Below are 25,608 nucleotides of genomic sequence, written 5' to 3' on the forward strand. Positions count from 1 at the left end.
GCGTTGACCAGTTTAATTATCAATTGAAACGAATGTCCCATGTTAACCTTGGCGTGGTTTGTGAGCACGACAGGAGAGCATGGTAAACTTTCTTTAAACGGCTTAAATTACGCAGGAACAGAAACAGAGAAATAAAAACTGTCTAATGTTCATATCAATGTTTATAAACAACGAGATATTTTTATGAATCTATACCGTGTGAAATATTGCACAGCTGTCGCTGTTAGTTACAAATACTGTAGTTTGTACATTATTTGAATGTGCTCCTATAATGACGTACAGTGGTGGGCAATAACCAAGTACTTTATTAGAATATTTTCATTTGGAGAAACGTTTGCTTTTACTCCAAAATAACAACAAACAAAAACTTCCCTGAAAAGCCTGTAGTTCCTTGTTACATGTAAGAACACATATTTAATAAAAATAAGTGTATTCTTTGATTGGCTGATCCTTTACCCCTCTCAGTAGTCCACATGCACTTTGACTTCAAATACATTAGTAGATTAAAAAGTAGGTACTTCTCCTTTAGTTTAGTAATATTAAATCAAGTTCTCTTTCTATTTGAAGAAGAAAATATGTGTAGTTTTTCTACCACTGATTATGCATATTATTATAAAACTGAATGTGACTAAAGTATAGCAGCATAAAGTATAGTAGTATAACACAATAAAAGCATCTCTACCAGCACAATGAAATATAATTTATTTTTATTTTTATTAAAACACAAGGTAAATCATACACTGAAAACAGTAAGGAATCTTTGAACGTGAAACATTAGGGAAAGCACATTGGGAGCAGATCATAAGCACACTGACTAATCTCTTACAGAATAACACACCAATATTAGAGGGTGTTGTAGAGGGAGCTTTTGTAGATCGACCTGTAGGGGGCAATCTAATGCCATTCGACTTGGCTTAAAAAGTAGCAAAGAAGAACCTGTTATGTGTGCATATGTAATCCACCTGTGATGTTATCAAGTGTCCTGCTTGCTGCTGAATCACCTGAGTAAAAAGAAACATTTTGAACAGATCTGTCTCTTTCAAGTTATTACATTTTGGCGAAGAGGATGAAAGCAAGCAAACTACATTTTTGAAGAGGAATGAAGTTTTTGAAAGGTGAGGAAGCTGAATCCGTACAAGTTAGAACGTTGGAAAAGAAGATGGGCAACATGGTAGGAACCGTCACACCATTTGAAAGTCCATCTCATTCTTGGGAAGAATATTGTTCAATTTTGCAACATTTCTTAAAGGCAAATGATATTACAGATGCAGACAAGCAAAAAGCTATATTGTTGAGCACTGTAGGAAGTCAAACATTCAGTCGAAATGTATTGAGGCCAATTAAACCAGAAACAAAGACATTAATGGAATTGCTAAAAGAGCATTTCAACCCAAAACCCAGTGAAATTGTACAGCAGTTTAATTTCAATTCATGAGAATCAGGTGGAAACTGTACTTAAGTATGTGGGAGTATCTGAGGAAATTGGCTCATGATTGTAATTATTGAGAAAAATTTACAGAGATGCTTCGAGATAGACTGGAATGTGGCATAAATGACCGTATTCAATGTAGACTGTTGGCAGAAGCGGATTTAGCATAACACATCAGTAAAGCAAGAAGATAGTAAAAGTAGAGCAGGTTGCAGATGTGGAAGTGTGCAACATTTGACCAATGAGTGCAGATTTGCTTCTGAGAAATGTCACAAATGTGGGAAACAAGGACACATGATTAAAGTATGCAGATCAAAAAGTTCAAAAAGAAACAAACTTTCAAAGGGGAGAAAGACGCAAGAGAGTTGTGGCCAGAGGAGGACAGAGGTCGTATTATGAAGAGGGTATTTTTTACAGTTCACAGTTTGAAAGAAACTGAGAGATTCCAAAGGTGGCTCCACTGACTATCACATTGGCTGTTAATGAGTCAAACGTATCTTTTGAAGTGGATACAGGCTGTGGTGTGACTGTAATGAATTGGTAAATGTTTTCCAAATTATGGGGAAACCATACATTTAAAAAAAAAAAAAAGTTAAAAACCTATACTGGCCAAGCTTTAACAGTGTTAGGTTCTGCTCCGGTGGAAGTCAGATACACAGGAACAGTGAAGGAGTTACCAGTAGTAGTACCCGGAAAAGGACCCAATTTATTGGGCAGAGGGTGGATTAAGGAGTTGGGTGTGAAATGAAAGGCCATACATAAGATTCAAGGAGTGGGAAATTCAACCTTGCTCGAAGTTCTTAGCCAACATGCAGAAGTGTTTAAAGAGGAATTGGGTGAATTGAAAGGTCCACCAGCAAAGATTTATATGGACAAGGAAAGGAGTCTGTGTCACTAAGAGCATATAAATACAACATCATCTACAAGCCTGGCAAGGATCTTTGAAATTAAGTTGCTCTGAGTCGTTTACCATTGTCAACAGAATCTGGCACTGAACAGGAGGAACGAGTCCTAATGCTGGAGAATGCAGACACAACCTTTATTACAGCAGAACAGGTGAGAGGGTGGACACAAATAGATCCGGTTTTATCCAGGGTGAGAGAAATGTCACAACGAGGATCCCTGCATGAATTAATTGGAGTAGAGTTTGACCCATTCACATCAATAAAAGATGAATTAAGTGTACAGGATGGTTGTGTGCTCTGGGGGGCCCGAGTAATCATTCCCATTGTTGGTAGATCGTAAAGCTTTGGCCCGAAGTTATGTGTGGTTGCCCAAGTAAGATCAGCATGTCGAAAGGTTGGTTAAAACCTGTTGTATGTGCCAAGAACATAGGAATGTTCCGGCTGTAGCCCCATTGTATCCATTGCAAACCATGGCAAAGACTGCATGTTGATTATGCAGGACCATTCATGGGAAAATGTTCTTTGTCTTGATTGATGCACATTCAAAATGGATGGATGTGTATACAGTCAACTCAGCCACAGGACAGTCAAATAATTAAATGATAAATCACTCTCATCCTTTCACACTGCACTGCACTACATCATGCACACAACACACTCATACGTTGCAACTTACTCTTAAAATTGTGGGCTGCAACCTTTACAAATATGCTGGTTCATCTGGTGAAGCAAAGTATATAAACTGGAAGGAGTTGGATCTGGATCAAACCTCGCCCCCTGGATCTCGTGTTCTGCAGTGAGGACCATCTCGTTAAATTGAGTTTTCATTTTTAGTGCGTGTTCAGTTACTTCACGTTTCACTGAATGTGAGAAATATGTTCATGTACAGTAGAATCAGCAGCAACTCACCTGAGAATGTGATGATGACGTGCGACACTAGAGGAAGATGTTCACACTAAACATCAATGAATGAACACAATACTGTGTACATCAAATAAACATAAGACATGTGGGATAAAAGCTGTACATTTATTCGTACATTTAGATTTCTCTCATTCTAATAAATAACAGGATAACTAAGAGTTATCAGAAATACAACTATATTAGTGGTTTGGTGATGTTAGGGATGTTTATCTCTAGTCATATTCTCAATATTCATTCATATATCATGGTTCTGATGACATTAAAACAAAACAAGTGAAGCACACATAATCCTACATCTGTAAATGGAAGGTCATTTATTAAATCAATTCATACTGAATAGTTTGTAAAATAAAGCCTTGATTCTGACTAAAGCAGGTTGAACCGGAAGAACAGGTCAGATGAAAGCAAGCAACACACACAGGTAGTTTGACAAGGAAGTTGGCTGTAACAGTGGGAGAGTTCTTCCTCGTAAGTACATTTATATACAACAGCTAGAAATGTTTCGTTTAGATGATAAATTCTTGGTTATTGTTATTTATGTTTTTGCAGTTGTTTTTGAGAGTGTTTTTAGAATGACCCTGTCTTGGCAAACGCAAAGGATGTTGTTGTTGTTGTTATGACGCAGTGGAAAATAAAGCTGGATATATGCCGTCTGAAAAAAAGAGACTGAAAAAAATCCCACAATAAAGGGTTTATAAACTGGGGACATGCGCGTGCACACAAATCATTTTACCTGCTTTCCAGCAGATGCGGTGACAGATTCGTTGAATGCTATTTTCCACGGAACACAAATGAAATGTTTTCCACACTATTTGTAAATGTTAGTATTATTTTATAGTGTTTTCATGTCACGTCTCACAAGCCACTCCCACTTTATTTTGAGACGTTTGTTTCAATGGAAACTGATTATGATACTATACATAAATTTGAGTGCATTACATTTGTTTTGTTTATTTTTGGCACTACTGCATAGGCAGTTTTTATGGCTATTTAAATATAGATATCTATATTTATGGTTTATGTTTTGAGGTTAAAAACTTTAGTTTATCTATAAACATGTATTTGTTATTATCTTTTTACAGTATTTATCTTTATAGTTATGAAAATCAAAGAAAAATTTGAATACTGTACTGTATCCCTAATAATATAACCTGTTTCATCATTCATAGTGAATTCAGGGTCATTACACAGGAGCATAAACGGAGAAAACTGCAATCCATTAACGTTGCATTTAAGCTATACATTTTATTAGTAAACCAGCAGGATATTTTCATGGTAAGTACAAGTTTAAAGCAAATGGCTTTTCTGCCGTGTCTTGTGTCTTTCTGTGGATAAATTATTTGAATTTTCATATTTTATAAACTATATGTATTTGCAGGACTTATATTTTTCTGGATAGAAAGAAGAGTGACGCTGCTTCTAAAATGAGTCTCAATGAGAAAACAGAGGAGGGATGTTCTCAGTCCCAGAGATCTCCTGAACCCAGCTGTGTGTCTATGGAGAGTGACGGATCCATGGATTATCCTCTTGACCTCAGTGATAAACCAGTGACCACTGATCCTATGTGAGTATAATGAGGTTTAGCTGAAATGAGGTTTAGTGTTTAAAGAAATGATCTTGTACAGTAAACCAGTTGTTCTAGTTATTATGTTTCTTAGAGAAACTCACATCTCTGCCCTAAAGACTGAAGAACTCCTTCAATCTCGCATTCAGAACATGTTTTCTATATTACATTCATATTAAAATATTGTTTTAGTTTGTAATTGTTTAAAAGTTCAAAAATATATTTAAAAGTAAACTAATAGAACAGCTGTTTGTGATGTATGATACAGCATATGTATATAGATGTATGATGTCTAGTGGCCTTTCAGTGTGCTCTTCCTTGTGTCTTTGTATGGATGTGAATTTTCCTCATTTATAAACTATGTATTGGCAGGACTAATAGCTTTCTGGAGAGAAAAAAGACTGATGCTGCTTCTAAAATGAGTCTCAGTGAGAAAACAGAGGAGGGATGTTCTCAGTCCCGGAGATCTCCTGAACCCAGCTGTGTGTCTATGAAGAGTTACAGCTTCATGGATAATCCTTTTAACCTCAGTGGTAAACCAGTGACTACTGATCCTATGTGAGTATAAACACGCTAGATCAAGTTAGTTATTTAACTGCTAATATCAGGACTCCAGACTAACTTTTTTCATCTCCGTCCTGGAACCATCCTGAAAAACAATTTGAACCGTCCTAAAGTGAACGTCAACCGTCCCAAAATAAACATGTTGTTTCTGTACTTTGTTATTATCATCTATAGTTGTTAGTCACATAATAAAAAAAAAAGGTGAAAAAAGTTAGTCTGGAGCCCTGCCACTGTCACTTTAGGACATCGGATCATGTCCAATGACATGCGGATCCAATTGCACTGATGCACATCCGATACACTCAAAACTATTTAAGACATAACCAACATAGATTACGTGAATACTCTCCAAAACAGACATTTCGACATAATGTTGTGTGTATTTGTCCATTCAGACACGAAAGAGAGCTCAATTCAGTACTCGCGCGCTGTATAGTCTGTGCAGGGCTGCACGCTTCGGGTCGGGTGTGTGCGCACAGAAAACCGTACTGAATAGAGCTCTTTTTTTTGCGTCGTCACTCTTATTCAGATCTATATGTCTGCTCTACTCATTCTCCCAGACGTTTACATTATTTAACGTTTTATGAGACATGCAGCGTGTAAGGAATATGACTTAGCTCAAATGATTATAGGGAATCAAAATTATGAATCGGGTTGATTCATCTATATTCTTACAATATTAATAAATTATTGAAGCTGAAATTTAGACTTATTCGTATACATCAATGTTCAATTACAATGAATTATAATTCAATCATTAATATACCAAAATGTCCCTCTTTCAGATCAATTAATCAGAATAATTTTAAGGGAAATTAATGTATTAATTAAACAGTTGTTTGTCCCGCAAACTGGTCGTAAAATTAATTCCATCAACTTCTCAACAAAATTATCTCTTTCTTATAATTCGAAGAAAGCTATATTTTCTGGCCAAGAAAATTACTTTCTTGTTCTTATAAAATGTAGGTTACTTAACAGTAGCGCATTTGTAAAGCGTAGCTTGATCGTCATTTCATTGACTTGTAAAATGAACACTTATACAGAGACAATCTAGGATATAATGGGTCTTTAATAATTTGACTAATACTACATCGAACTAAGGAATACAAGTTCTACAATTTACATGAGTATGCATATAACAATACAAACAGTAAAGACAAATACAAGACTAAACGAATAACGAAAATGAGAGAGAGAGAGAGAGAGAGAGAGAGAGAGAGAGAGAGAGAGATCGGACAATGAGAGAGATGAGAGAAAGTGAAACTAACATGTGCGATCAAAGATCGATCACAGTTAGGCAAAGTCACAGGCAGGGTAACCTCGAGAGACAACAAGGAATCAAATCACCTTAAAAGTTCAATAAACTTATCTTGCAAAATGGTTCTCTTTGTTGCTGAAGAACGCCGAGTTCGTGCGTGTGTCCTAAGAGCAGCTGCGTGTGTTTCTTTAAGAAAGCAGGGCTTGCTTCGGTGTGCGCGGCCGCGGGATTTTCAAAAGAGTCTTTTTCTTTGAGTTGAAGTTGCTTGCTGCGTTTGCTTCGCTGAGTCCGAATACGAAAATAAAGAAAAGACTTAAAGAAAAGAAAAGAGAAATTCATTCACGAAAACGGTGAATGAATGCTCCCAACGGGAGCCATATGGGTCTTCTCGCTGATGAAGCGGGTTCGTAAAAGTGTTTTCCCGGAGATTTCCTGTGTTGGTCTTTTATGGAAAATATGGGTTGACGCCTCTGTTCGCACGAACAACCAATGAACGTCCAAAGATCTGAAGCGGGAAAAAGTTCTTTGTCTCTGGGGGGCGACACCCACTCGAGGGAGTTATGGTGTTGTCTTAATACTCTAGTAAGATGATTCATATAGTAATAATCATATCATTGCAATCTATTATCGAGATTCAACTCCGTTAAGTCTCAAGATTTAAAATGATATAAAACATGTCATATGAAAGATTATGGGAATACACAAAGTTACATACTTGTATGCATCTTACAAACATTTTAAAGTTTTGATTAATACACGATAACATTGCAGATACACAAATTTGATATGGGAAAATCAAATCCTTGTTTATACATTTCTTAAGTGGTTATACATAAATGTAGGATTAACACTTTATTCCTACTCCTCTCCTGGAATCTCAGTTTGCTTGACATTCCGTTAGGGCAATAAAAACCAAGTGGGGGGAAGGCAATTGCCAGACAATCTTGAATGCTGATTCTAGATTACACATTAGAAAACTACACCTCTATTATAAAGCAAAGCTAATCACACATGCATAATGGCATTGTACTTATATGAAAATGATATTTCTAAGTTCTAATACAAAGGTGTGTGTGTGTGGGGGTATGATGTCACGTAGCAGGAGGAAGTTTCGTTATCTTTCTGTGGTCCAGAGAGGGGAAGGGGGTTTGGAATGTCTCTGAGGTGCAATTAGTGTCGTAAAAGTCCATTTGTCGCCGACTAGCTGGAGCCGACGTATGATATACATTTGGGAGTCAGGAGGTTACAAGCTTTAGTAAGCTTAGCAAAGAACGTTTTGGGAAGGAATGTGCTTAGAAAACACAGAGAGTCTGAATTTGTTAATTCAGGACAAACGAACGAATGATTCAAATAGCCCAGTCGCTACAAGCGCATGTCAACCCGTGTGCCGCTGGGTAGATCAGCACGTTACAGTACAAATGTGCGCATCTACCACAAACGCAGGACATCAGTTCTGACTGGATCACTTCCCAAATCGTCACTAACATTTTTGTCTAGTTTTTATAAGTTGACGAAAATGTCAATAGATTTTCGTCATAGTTTTTGTCATTCAAAACTAGTTTTTATTTAGTTATCGTCTCGTTTTCGTCTGTGAAAAAATGTCGTTGACGAAAATAATTAACGAAAATTATTCGTTAACGAAATGAACACTGCATCAATAACAGGGACTGTCCCCAGAAAACGTGAAAGTCTGGTCACCCTAAATTAGACTGACTAAGAAAAAAGACCACAAATATATTGAAATCTAAATGTATGCTTTAGCTAATATACACACACACATAGCCGGGGTAGCGCCCGTAGGTTAGTAGCAAGCAGTTAGCAGACTGTTTCAATCCAATGACTAATACAAATAAAATAATCAATTTAAATTGTACATATCAAACTCGGGGATTGTAGGCCTACTCGGGTTCGATGGAGGAGATGCAGGGCCGTCTTGGTGCTCAATCTGTTTGACCTCGTCCTCATCGTTGTTTAACCAGCGCAACATATTTGCGATGTCATTAAGCCATGTGATAGATGTACCGCGAAACAAGTCTCCGGGTGAGTAGCTGGCCAGTGACAGTAACTATAGTAACAGCATGAGAAGACGTGCTCAGTTGTAGTCAGCGCTTGGTCAGTTAATTTTGGCATTTTCTAAGTAAGTTACCCTAATAGGCTAGTAATAAATGAACACACATACAAAAATGTCTTTCGTCCTGTAGGCGTCCTGGAGAATATTTCTGTTCGTCCTAAACACATTTTCTATCGTCCCCAGGACGATAGGACGCCGTTAGTCTCGAGCCCTGGCTAATATATTAGTTCATGTGTAAACATTCATTACAAAATATACACAGAGGGATTACATTTTCTAACTTAAACTTTCATTCTGTATAAATATCAAATCACTGGAAGAGCCCCAATTATAAACTTAGTGAAACAAATATTTGTTGTTAATTCTCACAATGCATAATGCCATATATCCGAGTCATTACCAGAGATGGAGACTTCTGAACATGAAATACTCAACCATCAATGTCATATAACTCTTTAAATGTGCAGGTTTATATATTCCTACAGAGTATCATTAATCTAGGCAGAGGTAGAAAGTATAACTATTTGATACTGACTAATATTACTAATATTACTGTAACGGTACACTTACTGTTTTCTTATTATTATGGTACTTTGGACAAAAGCATCTGCTAAATGACTAAATGTAAATGTAAACATAAGTGAGTACAAAACATTACATATTGTGTTTCCTGTATGTTCCTCTCTGGTTTTGGTTTTACTTGTTGTCTTTATTTGTCAATTCAACAAGCTAAAAAAACACATCTAGAGTAAATTTCATTACACTTAAGCATCACTGTAGTTAGTGGTGGATCCTCCTATTCTGTATACACTTATTTTTCTTCTTGTTTCAGCAATGTGGAAACAGATGCCCATACTGGAGACCATCAGAAGGATTCTCCTCAACCAATGTATGATGTACTACAGACAATCAAAGACCAGCACAAATCCAGCATAAAGATCAAGTACGAGAGATTATTTGAGGGAAACAAACTCCAAGAGAATGAAACCCTCCTGAACAGGATCTACACACAGCTCTACATCATAGAGGGAGAGAGAGAAGGAGTGAATGAAGAACACGAGGTTTTACAGATGGAGAAAATAGCTAGAACACAACACTCACAAAACACTCCAATCCACTGCAATGACATCTTTAAAGCCTCTCCTGAACCAGGACGCGAGGAGAAAGACCAAATCAAGACTGTTCTTACTAAAGGCATCGCTGGAATCGGAAAAAGCGTTTCAGTGCAGAAGTTCATTCTGGACTGGGCCGAGGGAAAAGCCAATCAGGATGTAGATTTCATGTTCGTGCTTCCATTTCGAGAGCTGAACTTGATCCGAGATCATCAGTACAGTCTTCACAGACTTCTGCTGGACTTTCATCCTGAACTTCAAGATCTGGACTCAAAGATTTATGAGGAGTGTAAAGTTGTGTTCATCTTTGATGGTCTGGATGAAAGCAGAATCACACTGTTGTTTTCAGACACTCAGAAAGTTTCTGATGTGACTGAGACTTCATCAGTGGGTGTGTTGATGTCAAACCTCATGAAAGGAGTTCTGCTTCCCTCTGCTCTCATCTGGATCACCTCCAGACCAGCAGCAGCCAATCAGATCCCCTCTAAATACATCCACCGTCTGACAGAGATTCAGGGATTCAATGAGCCTCAGAAGGAGGAATATTTAAGGAAGAGAATCAGTGACGAGCATCAAGCCAGCAGAATCATCTCACACATCAGAAGAGCAAGAAGCCTCAACATCATGTGCCACATACCCATCTTCTGCTGGATCTCATCCACTGTGCTTCAGAAGCTCCTGGAAGAAGATCTGAGTGCAGAAATCCCTCAAACTCTGACTGAAATGTACATTCACTTCCTGCTGATTCAGATCAACATGAGGAATCAGAAGTATGAAGAGAGAGATCCAGAGAAACTCCTGCAGTCCAACAGAGAAGTGATTGTGAAACTTGCTGAAGTGGCTTTCAAACAGCTGATGAAGGGCAATGTGATGTTCTATGAGGAGGACCTGATTGAGAGCGGCATAGACGTCACTGACGCCTCAGTGTATTCTGGGATTTGCACTGAGATCTTTAAGGAGGAATTTGTAATTCATAATAGGAAAGTCTACAGCTTTATCCATCTGAGCGTTCAGGAGTTTTTAGCTGCTTTCCATGTGTTTTACTGCTATTTAATTAGCACCGTGGAGACCCTTAAGGTTTTTGATTCAATGCACAATTTGCTTAGAGGAGCAGTAGATAAAGCTCTTGAGAGTGAGAATGGACAGCTGGATCTGTTCCTGCGGTTCCTGTTGGGCGTCTCACTGGAGTCCAATCAGAGACTCTTACAGGATCTACTGACACACACAGAGAACAGCTCAGAGAGCATCAGGAGAACCACACAGTACATTAAAGAGAAAATCAAAGATGGACATGGACTCTCCGCTGAAAGATCCATCAATCTGTTTCTCTGTCTGTTGGAAGTGAAAGATCAGACTCTGTCCAGAGAGATTCAGGAGTTTGTGAAATCAGACAAACACTCAGAGAAGAAACTCTCTCTTGCTCACTGCTCAACAATCGCCTACATGCTTCAGATGTCAGAGGAAGAGGAGGCGCTGGATGAGCTGGACCTCAAGAAATACAACACATCAGATGAGGGTAGAAGAAGACTGTTACCAGCTGTGATCAACTGCAGGAAAGCCCTGTGAGTTATTTGTACTTATTAAATTATTACTTTTTTTTACATTATGTACTTATTATCTTTTTACATTACTTGAATGATGTGTATTTTAACTATTACAGATTTTGCACTCACAGTAAAATAGTTTTACTCTCTTTCAGTCTTGCCGGCTGTAACCTCACTGCTCAGTGCTGTGAAATTGTGTCATCAGTTCTCAAATCCTCAAACTCTGTCCTGAGAGAGCTGGATCTGAGTAACAATGACCTGCAGGATTCAGGAGTGAAGCTACTCTCTGATGGACTGAAGAACCCACACTGTCAGCTGGAGATACTCAGGTGTGTAGTAGTGTTGCGCGATTAATCATATTGCAATCGCAATCGTGATGTCAAGCCTACGCGATTATATTAGATTATATTTTATTTGAAAAAAACAAATTAGGGCTGTTAACGCAATTAACGCAGCATCTGTTCATTTTTGTCATCCTTTGGCTAGTGTTACATGATCCCGCTCTTATTCGTGCAAATGCTTTTAAACCATTCATGCGCGACAAGACAAAAAAGAGTGCGCTGCCTGTTTTGCCTGTTGCCTGCACAGTCCTGACTGTGACACACAGAAAGACTTGCACTAGTATTGTGCGTACGCACAAGACAGCACGCCAGAACACAGTTCTCTTTCGCGCTTGATCAAACAATAACACACACAATTATGCCAAAATGTCTTTTTGTCTAGTATCTTCATAACATAAAGTCTTATGATGAATGTAAAGAGTTGTGACTCGTGAGAGAATGAGGCGCGTGTGAGATCCGCGTCTCTAGCCGCGTTTCCATTACCCTTCAAATTGCACAAATTGAGATTGCGAATTGAAAATACGGCCAATGGAAACACGTCAATTTCGCAAAAACTCCCATTTATCGCAAAAAAAGTTTTTTACGCTCACATGAGATGGTTTTTCAGGCAATTCAAAAAATAAATATTTCGCAAAACTGCAATGGAAACAGTTTTTGCACATTTACAGGTCAGCTGACGTAGATGACGCGGTATGTTTGGACAGAATACGAGATAGAGCTCTTTATTAAATTCATATAAGACAAAAGAATTACAGGAATAATGGATTCTAAACCTCAAATAAATGCCACAATCAAGACCTCGAAGCAGATATGAGGGAGAAACACCCAGGGCTGGGAGGGGTCATTTTTATCCAGACATTAATGGCTTATTGATCATTATAGGTGTTATCAATCATTTAATTGTTGTTGCTAGTTTGAGTCGAGAAATACACATTTCAGCATTTTCACTAATCTGTGTGTGCATTTTCCTTGAGAACCAAGCAAGCTGACTCATGAAACCATTTGTTTATTATATCGCAATCGCAATATTGACGTCAATAATCGCAAAGTGACATTTTCCCCAAATCGTGCAGCCCTAGTGTGTAGTGATAATACTTAGCCATGTGTAATCTCTGATAAGAGGCCATATACTCTGGATGCTATGTATTATTTCAATTACCAGATTACATTAAATAGCTTTCGATAAGAGGAGCAGCTCACCTCACCTTTTCCCTAGTGGCATAGCTTTGATTCGTCCGCAGACACGAGGCCACAGGTAAACACAGCCATATCGATTTAGATCTACCATTGATAGGAAAACAAATGTGCCACTGTCTCCCTTACTAATATGAAAAAGTCCCTTTAGAGCTAACAGTGTTCTAACAACCTAACAATTTTTTTGATTCATTTAATGTTCACGCATGTGTGAAAATTCTGCCATTTGCTGGATTATGAAAACATTCCAAAAGTTTCCATCATTTTGACAGATTAAAAAAACAAAACAAGATATCTGGTCTACTGTGTTTCTCTTAGTTACAAACAGTCCCACCGTAAATGATAATAGGGAGAAGTAGTGAAGAAAAGAAGTAGTGAAGAAAAGGTGAGTGATGATTTAACCCTTTAGGCGCCAGAGGTTTTTTCCTAAAACGTTCGATTTTGACATCTTAATTTCTTAAGGCTATATCTTAAAAGTGATAAAAGATAGAGACTTTCTGTAAATTAGAGAAATATTAAGGATGACCCAAAGTTTATGTAGGGATTACATTTTCCCATCTAATTAGCATATTATGACGTCATATGGTGGCGGTCATCTTGGATTATAGAATTTTTATGGTTTTTGTTGATGTTTATTTGGTTGTTTTTTTGTTTTTTAGCTGACAAAGACGCACACATCACAAGGACATGAACACACAAAAAAGAACACATTGTACACTACTAAATGGTCAGGGAAATAGATAGTAAATCAACAGTGTAATAAATGGCAGACAAAAACAATTGTTGCAGGGCTTTTGCTGTAGAGATAATGACTCCATATTCATCCAGGTGACGTTTCTTGTAGTGTTTCATGGTGTGGTCTTGCGATAGACTATGCATAATAGCCCCTCTGCCCCGTGTCACATCGCCTCTTCTCCTGCTACGAGCAGCAGCGCGGGCGCGGCCAGATCTGCCTCGCGCGCGCGCCGAGTGTGCACAGCTCGGACTACTGTCATTGTCATTGCGACTCCCCACCCTGCCTCCACGTTGCCCCCTAACTGTCCTATGAATACTTCGACCTCGTCTAACATACCCAGTGGCATTAGACAAAGTCTCCACCACAATACTGTCGCCGCGATTGCGGAGAGGCACACGGTCACCATGGCTAGCGCGGTAAAAATCTCCCGCGGCCGCCTCGTTCCCCACAACACTAACACGCCTGCTAACTTCGCGATGAACACTCCGACCCCGGGAAACATTGTTCCCATCACTGACATTGGGCAAAGGACCATCTAACGTTATATTGGGCAAAGGATTCACCGTTTGTGCTTGGTGTAGGGCTATACTTTCACTTTCAGAATCACCGTCATTTTCTGAAGGCAGATAACGTTATTCCCCTTCAGAATCAGGGTCCGCGAATAGAAGACCCAACACTTCATTGCGGGTAAGCTTTATTGATGCCATTAGATAATAATAATAATAATAATAATCTAATGCAAATACTCGCTGACGTTGACAATATTGCTCTGATAAAATGGCTCACTCGCACACTAGCTCCGCTTTTGTTCGCACTGATTCAATGCGCTCTAGCTCGAATATTTTGTATAGAAGCATGACTTTTTTTTGAGTCGGGGATGAAGTATGACATGTCTGCCAACTAGTGGAGGGGAGGTCGAACGAAATTTGACACCCTATTTGACAAAATCGGCCGTTTTATTCAGTGCCGCATCTTGTCGAGTAAACTCGACCGTGGCGCCCAGAGGGTTAAAGAGAGAAATGAGAGATTCCAGGTATAGTCCAGTGGAATAACTCATGAGATATTCAATAAATCGGATCATATTTTCTGTTTTCCAAATTAAAACAAATGTGGAAACATATGAGAAATACAGCAGTTACACTGGTTACATTTACAAGTTACTATAACATAAAAGCATTGATTTTGCTTAAACATGAAAATTGTGTAATTTAATCATCCTCATTTTGTTTCAAGCATATGAGTTTACTTTCTTCTGTGCAACACAAAAGGAGAGGATTTGCACAAGGACCAAGTTGCTGTCAAGGACCAAAAATGACCACAAAAAAAACAAGAATAGATTTCAGATCCTCTCTCTCTGTAGGTTGTCTGGCTGTATGGTGACAGAGGAAGGCTGTGGTTATGTGTCTTCAGCTCTGAGTTCAAACCCCTCACACCTGAGAGAGCTGGATCTGAGCTACAATCACCCAGGAGAGTCAGGAGTCAAGATGCTCTCTGACAAACTGATGAATAACAACTGCTCACTGCAGATACTCAAGTAAGGACAATTATCCATTGACGTGTACAATCACACAGATGTGACTAGAACTTTCAAGTACATCATGTGATCAAATGCTAAATTCAAATCTGCTTTCTCGCTTTGGCTGGCGCTGAGCTAGAATGGATGCATAAGGAAAGAATGGATGCCCTTATGTATCACAACTGTCTAGTATTTTCAAATTTATAAAACATACTGATGTCTGTGGAAGCAACAATAATAATAATTTTCAAACATGATTTTATTCACATCAAGATAGACCAAGTTCACCAGCCACTTAATTGCATGTATTTTGTGAGAAGTGGATGCATTTACGTTTTGTAAACCCAACAGCTCTGAGCCCGGTTGCAAGAAACCTCTTAAGTAAGGGTATCACTGAGGGGGAAAGAACCTTGAGGCAAGGGAATTCTTTAAGACCGTTGCAACAAACGTCTTAAGCATCACCCTTACCTAAGTGTTTAAAATAAGCATGTTGAGCTAGTTTCTGGCATAAGACTGCAATGGAGAAGCGGTTGCTATATTTACAAAATCTCCCACAATAAACAGAACATAACGGACCACTGATTTTAACCAAGTTGAACATTTTCTAAACTACACAACTGTACAACTACAATATTTGAGTTAAAATTCAAGCACATTGTTTTCAAAAATCCAGCTATGACACTGGAGGGTGCTCAAAATCCTGCCGCACCACTCACATAGTTTTCCATTAAATGACAATATATATGTCCAACTCGTTGTTATTGTATTATACTCACCCTTCAATGCCACTTTGCCTGTTTGGTGATTAGACTCACTGACTGACACGTTCAGTGTCCTAGACAGGTCCTATGCGCTATCCAGCCCTACACAGTACTGGAAACAAGAAATCTAAACCAAACTGGACCAAGGACAAAAAAAAAAAAAAACGATTATTTTCAAAGACGGGGGAAAAACACCCAAACCTGCCGCTATAATCAGTCACTCTTGCGCACAAGACTAAAGCCTGCCATGAGATAAATAATCCACTGTGATAAAACAAAAGAAGAAAACATTGGTGTTTATTAAATTTTTATTTTTGACAATACACCCTGTTTCATGTCATACTTTCAACAGGCTTATTTTCGATCACTAAAAATTCACATTGGCACATCCTCCTCCTCAATTAACATGAAATCATCCATCACATTTGAGTTCAGCAGATAACTTAATTTGGGACTTATTTTGAGGGCTAAATGGACTTTGTTGCAATGCATAACAGAACTTATGTGAACTCAGTTAATTAAGGAAAAACACTTCATGACAGCCTTAAGGTTTCTTAAGTGGACCTCTAGGTTTTTTTCTTGCAACCCATGTTTCACTAAGAGTACCCTTAACCTTATAACTATAGTTTTCTTAACTTAAGTGCTTTCATGCAACCCGATACTCAGCATTGCAGTGCAAACTAACATGGTAGCGCCCGTCAAGCATTATAGACAGGGCCGTATTAAGACAGTGTGGTGCCCCTGGGCTATACCTCAAAAGCCCCCTTCCCCCCCCCCCCCCCCCTAACTAACTTGTCCAACTGCATACATGTAGGCATATGAGCAGTGAGCACTATATTCAAATGTCTCAATTCAAAATGTACATCAATTCATTGACAGCGTCAATTCACGTTTGCCCAAAAATAATAACAAAAAAATGTATTTTACTTCTGTAAAAATACTTTCTCTCTCTTTTTCAAATGTATGACCTTTGTCTTTTAACAGGAAAGGAAAGTGGCATAATTTTGAGAATATTTGGTGCTGTTTTATTTAGAGATGCACCGATTACAATTTTCTAGGCCGATTCCGATTTCCCATTGAGTTTGACCTGCCTATACCGATTTTAGCCGATTCCGATTTAATTATTTTCTAACCACTTTACAGCACACACAAATATTTATTTTCGATCTTTTCTTTAACCCTTTCACGCGCAAGTTTAAAATATTCTAACTGACTAACTACTAACTAACTCGCGCTTATGTGTATTTAAATATCTGAAACCTAAAATAAACATTATGAGGTTGAAAACACTGCTTAGTTGTGATATATGACAGCGCTGAACTCGTCCGACTCTGGCTCAGCGCCAGCCAACGCGCGAAAGCACAGTTTGAATCTGGCAGTTATGCGACGTCGGTAGCACTGTCAGGGGCACAGAAATAAAAATCTCAAAAGGTTAATCATGCGGCGCGGCGCCCGAGTGCATTTGGCGGCGGTACCATAGTGTTATCGTCTCCACAGTTAGCTCCGGCTTCGTCAGACTCAGCGCTGCTACTGATCGCAATTCCCGTGATGTTCTCAGAAAAAAAACTTTCGATCCCTGGAACATTTTGAATTGTAACTAAACGTCTAGCGTCCTTGTCTTTCTTTAACTTTCTTTTTGCAAAACCACTCAATTGACGTCTGTCCATTTTGGATTTAGATTCATTTTCTGTAGCCGTTAAAAAAAATGACACATTTGCGCGTAACGTTACTTGTTGTGGACCAACTCAACTCTGACAGATTGGGAAGGGAGGGGGGGAGTTATAGTGGTCATGTAATCTTTATTTCTTTATAATTTATTATTAATATTATTGTTGTTAAATTAGTGTTCATAAACGAGTTATGTATGGTCTTTCAAGAATTTCAAGTTAATAATATAACAATTTACGAAAAATATTTTTAAAGCTTGTGTCATGTGGTGCCCCCCTAGTGGTTGTGAATGGTTGGTGCCCCTGGGCACTGGCCCAAGTGCCCTTATGGATAATCCGGCTCTGATTATAGATCAACTAACATGATCATTAGGTGTTTGAACGACCACATAAATTCACTTGCATGCATTTAAGAATCAGAATATCAGATATTTCAGATATTTAAATTTTTTTTTTTAAATTTAACAAAACCGATACATAAGTTATACTTTACATAAGTTATATTGTGGCTGCATTGTGGAAATAAACCTTATTAAACCTTAATGTTTGCAATGTTTGATCGGCTACCGATTGCTATCGGCCGATAATCATAATTAATTTTGTCTGTATGTTTGTGTTTTAGTTTGGATCACAAAGGGCCCTTCTGTATCAAACCAGGACTAAGCAAATGTAGGTTCTTCCTCTGACAAACTTTTGCACATTTAATAAAAACAAATGTGATTAACAAACTGTTTTTTAATATCTGTCATCTTGTGTTCAGATGCCTGTGATCTCACACTGGATCCAAACACAGCACACAATCAACTCATCCTGTCTGAAGAGAACAGAAAGATCACATACGTGAAAGAGCGTCAACCGTATCCTGATCATCCAGAGAGATTTGCTGGTATTCCTCAGGTTATGTGTGGAGAGAGTCTGACTGGACGCTGTTACTGGGAGGTTGAATGGGGCCTTGGGGACGATGAACGGGGTTCCTGGGCTCGTATAGCAGTGGCCTATAAAGGAATCAGAAGGATTGGAGGGACTGTCTGTAAGTTTGGATACAATGACAAATCCTGGTGCCTTTTCTGCAATAGTAAAGGATTTGCTGTCTGGCACAATAATGTGAGCAATAACATACCAACCCATGTACCAAAATCTAAGAGAGTAGGAGTGTATCTGGACTGGCCAGCCGGCACTCTGTCCTTCTACAGCGTCTCTGACACACACACACAAACACTCACACACTTATACACATTCAACACCACATTCACTGAACCCCTCTATGCTGGATTTAAGGTTTTTGAGTCTGAACTGTGTCTGTGTCAGATTTAACAACAGAGACACCATTGACAACGCTTCTACCTCCATTATAATTTTGGTAAAATGGCTATAAGTGGAGAAGTTTGATGAAACTTGTGAAAATCACTATATACAGTATATAATGTAAATATACTATTTAACTACAAATTTAGCAAATGTTACATTGAGAAAAACATGCTGTAAAACATGAATGTGTAAAAGCACTAAACCGTCAATCAAATGTGACGTCTTTATTGAGATGCGCTTAAAAAACTGAACTCATATACAGTAAATTACATTTATGCATTTGGCAGACGCTTTTATCCAAAGCGACTTACATTGCATTTCAAGCTACACATTTACATTCTTATCAGTTATTGCTTTCTCTGGGAATCAAACCCATGACTTTGGAGTTGCAAGCACCAACGCTCTACTGTGTGAGCTACAGGAAAGTTCAGTAAATATACTATTTAACTACAAATTTAGCAAATGTTACATTGAGAAAAACATGCTGTAAAACATGTATGTGTAAAAGCACTAAACAGTCAATCATATGAAAACAAATGTTATGTCCTTATTGAGATGCACTAAAAATACTGAACTTTCGTTATCAAGTAAGATTTCTTTAAGAGTGAGTGTTGCACATTTTTCCTATTTACATTAATTTTAGATTTTAGACTTTTGTTGATAGTGCATCTCTTTTTACTATTGTTTTTTTTTTTTTTTTTTTTTGTATTCTCTTTTAAATGTGGCACTGCATACACTGTTGGTCTATTCTCAATAAAAAAGTAATAAATCTCACTATATTATTTACTGTAAATTGCTCTGTAAGAAAGGCTTAACGGTTGTGGAAATCGATTAGCAATAAACACTGACTAGAACTGGAATTTTCTGTATATGACTAGCTTTCGTCTCTTGACTGTCAGAGACGAGACAAACTACTTTATAAGACACAAAAATACTGCAATACAGATGAGACGGACGTCTTGAAGTGTCTAGAACATTCACAATCACAGATAAACTCAGGGTAAATATTCTCAGGTATTTCATGATATCTGCTACAGCTTCTTAGTGTTGATCTCAATTTATGAAATCAGAAAAGTTCATAAAAGCATAACAGGAGGGCGGTGGAAGCCTAAGCCTATTATCATGAGAACTGGTTTGTGGAATGCAGTGTAAAAGCAATATACCGGTTCCTCTAGATGCCGTTTGTTTACTGTAAAGGTTCGGCCTGTTTTTTACCCAAAATAGAAGAAGGTTGAGTGTTTACCTATTGAAATGATGAGTCTGAAACAACGCAGTCTTGTTTATACTATAAGTTTAATCATTGATTTAATAACTGCAATTAGAATTCAGGTTAATTCATTTATTAGCATATGAATAACTAACTGACGACACTATGAATGTTAACGTTAGAGATAAGAGGTCATAACACTTATGCACACATAAACAGAAGCATTTCTCTTGATTTTGATTAGACGATCTGATGATTATTTAGCGCCACCTTCTGGACAGAGAACTATCAGACAAACACATGGATTTTAATAAGAGATTGCATGAGCTGATTAATCATGAAGAAAATGAAAATTTGAAATTATACTTCACAAACTGTTGGAACATTTAACATTGTTTATTTTAATATGTATATCTTTATAAAACTTATTTACATATTTTAAGCTCAGGGTAGCCACACCTTTGCAGTACAACAATTTGAATGATGAATTATAAATTCTACTAAAAATCTTACAGGCTACATCAGACTGGGATCAGGGTTTATGGCTCATCTGTGTCTCTGTGTCAAATTTAACAACAGAACAGGCTTTCTATATTTTCCATTTAGGAAAAAGTTTCATGACACTAATTCAACTACAGAAATAAATAAAAGCAACATTTTGTACATGTAAACATTTAGAAAAACAGGTTGTGAAAAATGAACGTCTAAAAATATGTATAGTCAATAATAAAATAACAAATATGAATTAAAGGACAAACATGTCTTCTTCATTAAGTCATACTTTTGTAAATTTGCCCCTCTCATAGCATAGTCATAGCAAATAATAATAATAATTTCAGGAGCATATCCCTGTCAGGTTCTGGGTAGATGATGGAGGCGAACACGAAGATACTAATAAATCAAAGGTTTTAATTCTCAAAATGGCAAATACAAGAAAACAGGGAGTGTGTGCTCAGAGCAAAGACTTAAACACTAACATAAACATTGACCGACAACTGAAAGGTGAAAGACAGGAACTTAAATACACAGATGATAACAAGTGACGACAGTTGACGGTGATGATGAACAATGACTAATTAACTAAACACAGGTGACAGAACTGAACTAATGATGATGACCTAAACTAATGAAAACAGTGATAAGATGAAGAAAACAAACAGAAAGTCCATGATAAACATCATAACTCCCCCCTGTGGGCATCCTGAAGTCCGGGACAAGAGGGAGACCAGGGTGAAGGCAGACGGACTCCAGGATGACCTTGATGACCAAGGCGGAGCAGGTTGAGGAGGTGACCACGGCGGTGCAGGCTGAGTAGGGGGCCACGGCGATGAAGGCTGAGCATGGGACCATGGCTGTGAAGACCCTTCGGGCGGCCATGTCGGTGAAGACCCCTCGGGCGGCCATGGCGGTGAAGACCCCTCGGGCGGCCATGGCGGTGAAGACCCCTCGGGCGGCCATGGCGGTGAAGACCCCTCGGGCGGCCATGGCGGTGAAGACCCCTCGGGCGGCCATGGCGGTGAAGACCCTTCGGGTGGCCATGGCGGAGCTGAAGAACCCTCGGGCGTCCAAGGCGGAGATGATGGACCCTCGGGCGTCCAGGGCGGAACAGGCTGGTCCGGAGGCGTATTACCGTGTATGGCGTGTATCGGTTTACTAGAGTCACGTGATCGATGACAAACGAAGCCTCACTTTCTGTCCAATCACGTGCGCGTTTCGCTTTGGGTCTCAGAAGGCTCGAACTCCAGATCTTATTTAACGAGTCATTGTTGCCTCAGTCTGGTTGATGTGTTTGTGAGGAGAGTGCTGTACTTTGAAAGTTAATCAATATATTACATTTAAATAACCAACATTTATTTTTCACTACTTAGGCTATAACTTTTTGTTTTTGTAAAATCTTTGCACTTTTTGGTGATTTTAGGTAATTTGGTGTTGGTATTTGGGTTTAGGGGGGAAGGGATAGGGTGTTGGTGAAGGGTTTGTATTTAGAGCAATGGCAACAGCCAAAAATAATAAATATAATTAAAAACTTTATCACCTTTCTGTCATTCCTACAGTTAAGCACTATCAGTAACAAGTGTCAGAAGCACATTTAATAACAGATGATCCTATCAGACAATGTCCTTATTCATTTTGTGTGTGTGTGGAGAGAGAGAGAGAGAGAGAGAGAGAGAGAGAGAGAGAGAGAGAGAGAGAGAGAGACTTTTTGACTTTTAAAACCCTTTTAATTCACCCCATTTTCTAGAACATCACAAAGCTAGTATACAAAACACAAACAAAATTAAATAAAGAATAAATAAATTAAAAACAAACATACACAGATTAATTGGTAATTTTACCAATTAAAAACCAAATTCCCAAACTCACTAATTATCACTAAAGCATCTCTCACACCCCACCTCTTTGTAAAAAAAGGTACATTATCAGTTTGTTTATAGTATGCAAATTCAATGGCAATCCTAAATTCAACCAATGATTTAAAAAGAATCAACAAATCAACATCTTGACCAGCATTTTTACATTGATGCGTCTTCAGGATTGCTAACTTGGCTTGACCAATTAAAAAATTGGCAAGCACACACTGTTCACGCCATGACTGTTTATACTTACACCCAAAAATAAAAAGGGTGTTTGTAAAAGAAAACCCCAATTTCACAATTAGTTTTTCCAACAGTACAAAAAGTGGAACCAGCCTTGAACACTCACAAAATAGGTGAAAAACAGTATCAGAAGTCTTACAGAACGAACATTCAGGTAAAACCACTTCATTAAATTTAGAAACAAAGTTGTTTGTAGCCAACACACCGTGAAGTATTCTCCACTCTAGATCTCCACATCTTTTTGGAATAGGAGGCTTGTACAACAGCCTCCATGAGGGGTTTACTTCTCTGGGCACTGAAAGGTACGTCCTCCATTTAGTATCTATCCTTTCCTTCAACTGTCCAAAGTGTGCCGATTTAGCACAAACATAATAAACCATTTTCCTCCCCATACTTTGGAAATCAAAATATTCAAACCCCTTTAACAAAAGAACCTTTGTGTTCTCTTCAATTTCCAAATTCTTTGGGACAACTTTTAATGTTGGAAAAGGCTTTAAAACCAAGCCATTATTTAGAACAGAATCCACAAATAATGTGAATTCTGGGGGGAAACAAGCCTTAAAACTCTTAACTACCCCTTCCACTATTCTCACTGATCTTAGCCCAACCTGATCAGCAAGTGACTGAGCGGTTCGCCACTGACCTCTTGGTACATCAAGCAGATCTATAACTCTGGTTATTCCAGCATTCAAAAACATTTCAATAACAGAATCTGATACTGGAGGCTGTAGCTTAAAAAGAGGGTTAAAAAACAAAGGTTCTGCACCTCCATAATTTTCATCACCCACTCTTGAAAATTTCAACAAACTCCATGATTGAAAAATGGATTCATAGAACTTAAAAAGAGAACAGTTCACATTTTTAACACAAGGCTTCTCAATTAAGAATAGCTCTTTTTCAAGGTCTGTTCCTCCAAGTTCTTTAAGAATATACAAACAATAATCAATCAATGGCATACCATCAGAGCAGTACAACAGTTTTTGCAATGTTTGTAGTCTCATTGCTGCAATTTTGGATTGAACATGTATAAGGCCTTGACCTCCCTCTGCAACGGGAAGATAAAGCACTCCAGGAGGAAGCCAATGATGGCCATTCCAAAAGAAATCAACAAATGCCTTTTGAACCTTTAAAAGCAATTCTTTAGGGGGATCTAACACTGTAACCTTATGCCACAGCATTGAAGCGGCCAGATTATTAATCACCAGGCATCTCCCTCTATATGAAAGCTGTGGGAGAATCCACTTCCATTTTTGAATTTTACCGATAACCCGGTCAACCACTCCTTCCCAGTTCTTCTCAATATACTGCTCAGTTCCAAAATAAATACCTAGAACTTTTAAACCATCCTGTGCCCATTTACAATGATTTGGCAAATTAGGAGGTCCTGAAATATGCCAATCCCCCATCAACAAAGAGGCACATTTTTCCCAATTTATACGTGCAGAGGTAGCTTTCTGAAAAATATTCAAACATGAACTAATATTGTCAATATCATTTGAATTCCTAATTATCAGAGTTACATCATCTGCATATGCTAAAAGTTTTACTTGGGGAACTTTTGAACAGCAAGGAACACCAATACCACATAATCTGGTTCTCAACAGGCTTAAAAAAGGCTCAATAGAAATAGCATAGAGTAAACCTGATAGAGGACAGCCTTGTCTTATTCCTCTTGTCACTGAAAAAGGTCTTGTTAGTGTTCCATTTACTCTTAACATGCTATAAATATCACTGTACATGAGCTTAATAAAAGACACAAAACGATGACCAAAACCAAAAGCCTCAAGAGTCTTAAATAAATAAGAGTGGTCCACTCTATCAAAGGCTTTTTCTTGGTCCAAAGAGAGAAGACCAATGTCCAGGTTATGTCTTTTTGCCACTGAAATGATATCTCTAACCAAAAAAAGGTTGTCAAAAATAGTTCGATTAGGAATACAGTAAGACTGATCATTATGAATAACAGTTTCTATACAGTTCTTCAATCTGTTGGTTAAGGCTTTTGAAAAGATTTTTAAATCAACGCACAGCAAGGAGACGGGGCGCCAGTTTTTTAAGCAACCAAGGTCTCCTTTTTTGGGGATCAAAGTTAAAACCGCTCTCCGACAGCTTAGAGGAAGTGTCTCTCTTTCAATGCTTTCCGCCAAAACATCATACATGTCCTGGGCAATTAAGTTCCAAAAAGCCTTATAAAACTCGGATGAAAGTCCGTCCAAACCAGGTGCCTTTCCAGGATTCAACTCCTGGACAGCTCTCGAAAGTTCAGCCATTGTCAAAGGACTCTCAAGATCCATCTTGTCCTTGTTTGATAATTGAGGCAAGTCACTCAGAAGAACATCAGCTTCTACTCCATTGCATGGCTCTGAGCGATATAAATCTTCATAAAAGGAAATAGCAAAAGCATTTATTTCTGCTTGTGTTGTTAATACTCTTCCATCTGAAAGCTTCAGTTGATGAAGATGCTTATGTGCCCTTGGCTTTTTTTCAAGTCCAAAGAAAAAAGCAGTAGGAGAATCCATATTATTTAGGCGGGTGAACTTTGCCCTTAAAAGGGCAGTTTTTCCTTGTTCCTCCGCTAAGCTGCGTAAAAGAAATTTATTTCGTTCAAAAGAGTCATTAGAGATGGATCCTGTGGCACTGTGACTGCTTTCTCCAAGGATTTCTTGTTCAAGAGCTTTCATTTTCTCCACTAGGACACCCCTGGTATGTGCAGTAAACTGCTGACAAAAGATCTTGATCTGCACCTTGCCCACATCCCACCATTGACTTAAAGATGGGAAATTAACTCTCTCCTCTCTCCAAGAATCCCAAAAGATGTGAAAAGAGTGGACAAAGCATTGATCCTGAAGTAACCCATTATTAAAGTGCCAAAGTGAGTTATAAGATTTAGTGGTCTCAACAGAAATAGCCATA

At 38.3% G+C, this 25,608-nt stretch overlaps 1 protein-coding gene across 5 annotated transcripts; it reads left to right on the forward strand.

The window, feature by feature from the left end:
• Positions 1-961: 961 nt before the first annotated feature.
• Positions 962-19,676, forward strand: LOC309491577 (protein NLRC3-like; the record flags this gene model as incomplete). 5 transcript variants are annotated; one of them, XM_082190636.1, is made up of 9 exons in its annotated part: positions 968-1,171; positions 2,412-2,485; positions 4,637-4,822; positions 5,195-5,380; positions 9,548-11,389; positions 11,527-11,700; positions 15,003-15,176; positions 18,209-18,255; positions 18,347-19,676. In XM_082190636.1, the coding sequence occupies exons 2-9, from the start codon at positions 2,454-2,456 to the stop codon at positions 18,898-18,900; spliced, it is 3,195 nt and encodes a 1,064-aa protein (XP_082046762.1). In that variant the 5' UTR covers positions 968-1,171; positions 2,412-2,453. The 5 variants fall into 5 exon arrangements, with proteins under 5 accessions (XP_082046766.1, XP_082046762.1, XP_082046765.1 ...); XM_082190639.1 differs by lacking the exon at positions 2,412-2,485; XM_082190638.1 differs by lacking the exons at positions 968-1,171; positions 2,412-2,485 and adding an exon at positions 3,631-3,726.
• Positions 19,677-25,608: the final 5,932 nt, after the last annotated feature.

This window comes from Leuciscus leuciscus, assembly GCF_965113295.1.
Source record: "Leuciscus leuciscus genome assembly, contig: HAP1_SCAFFOLD_373, whole genome shotgun sequence".
NCBI classification, from domain to species: domain Eukaryota; kingdom Metazoa; phylum Chordata; class Actinopteri; order Cypriniformes; family Leuciscidae; genus Leuciscus; species Leuciscus leuciscus.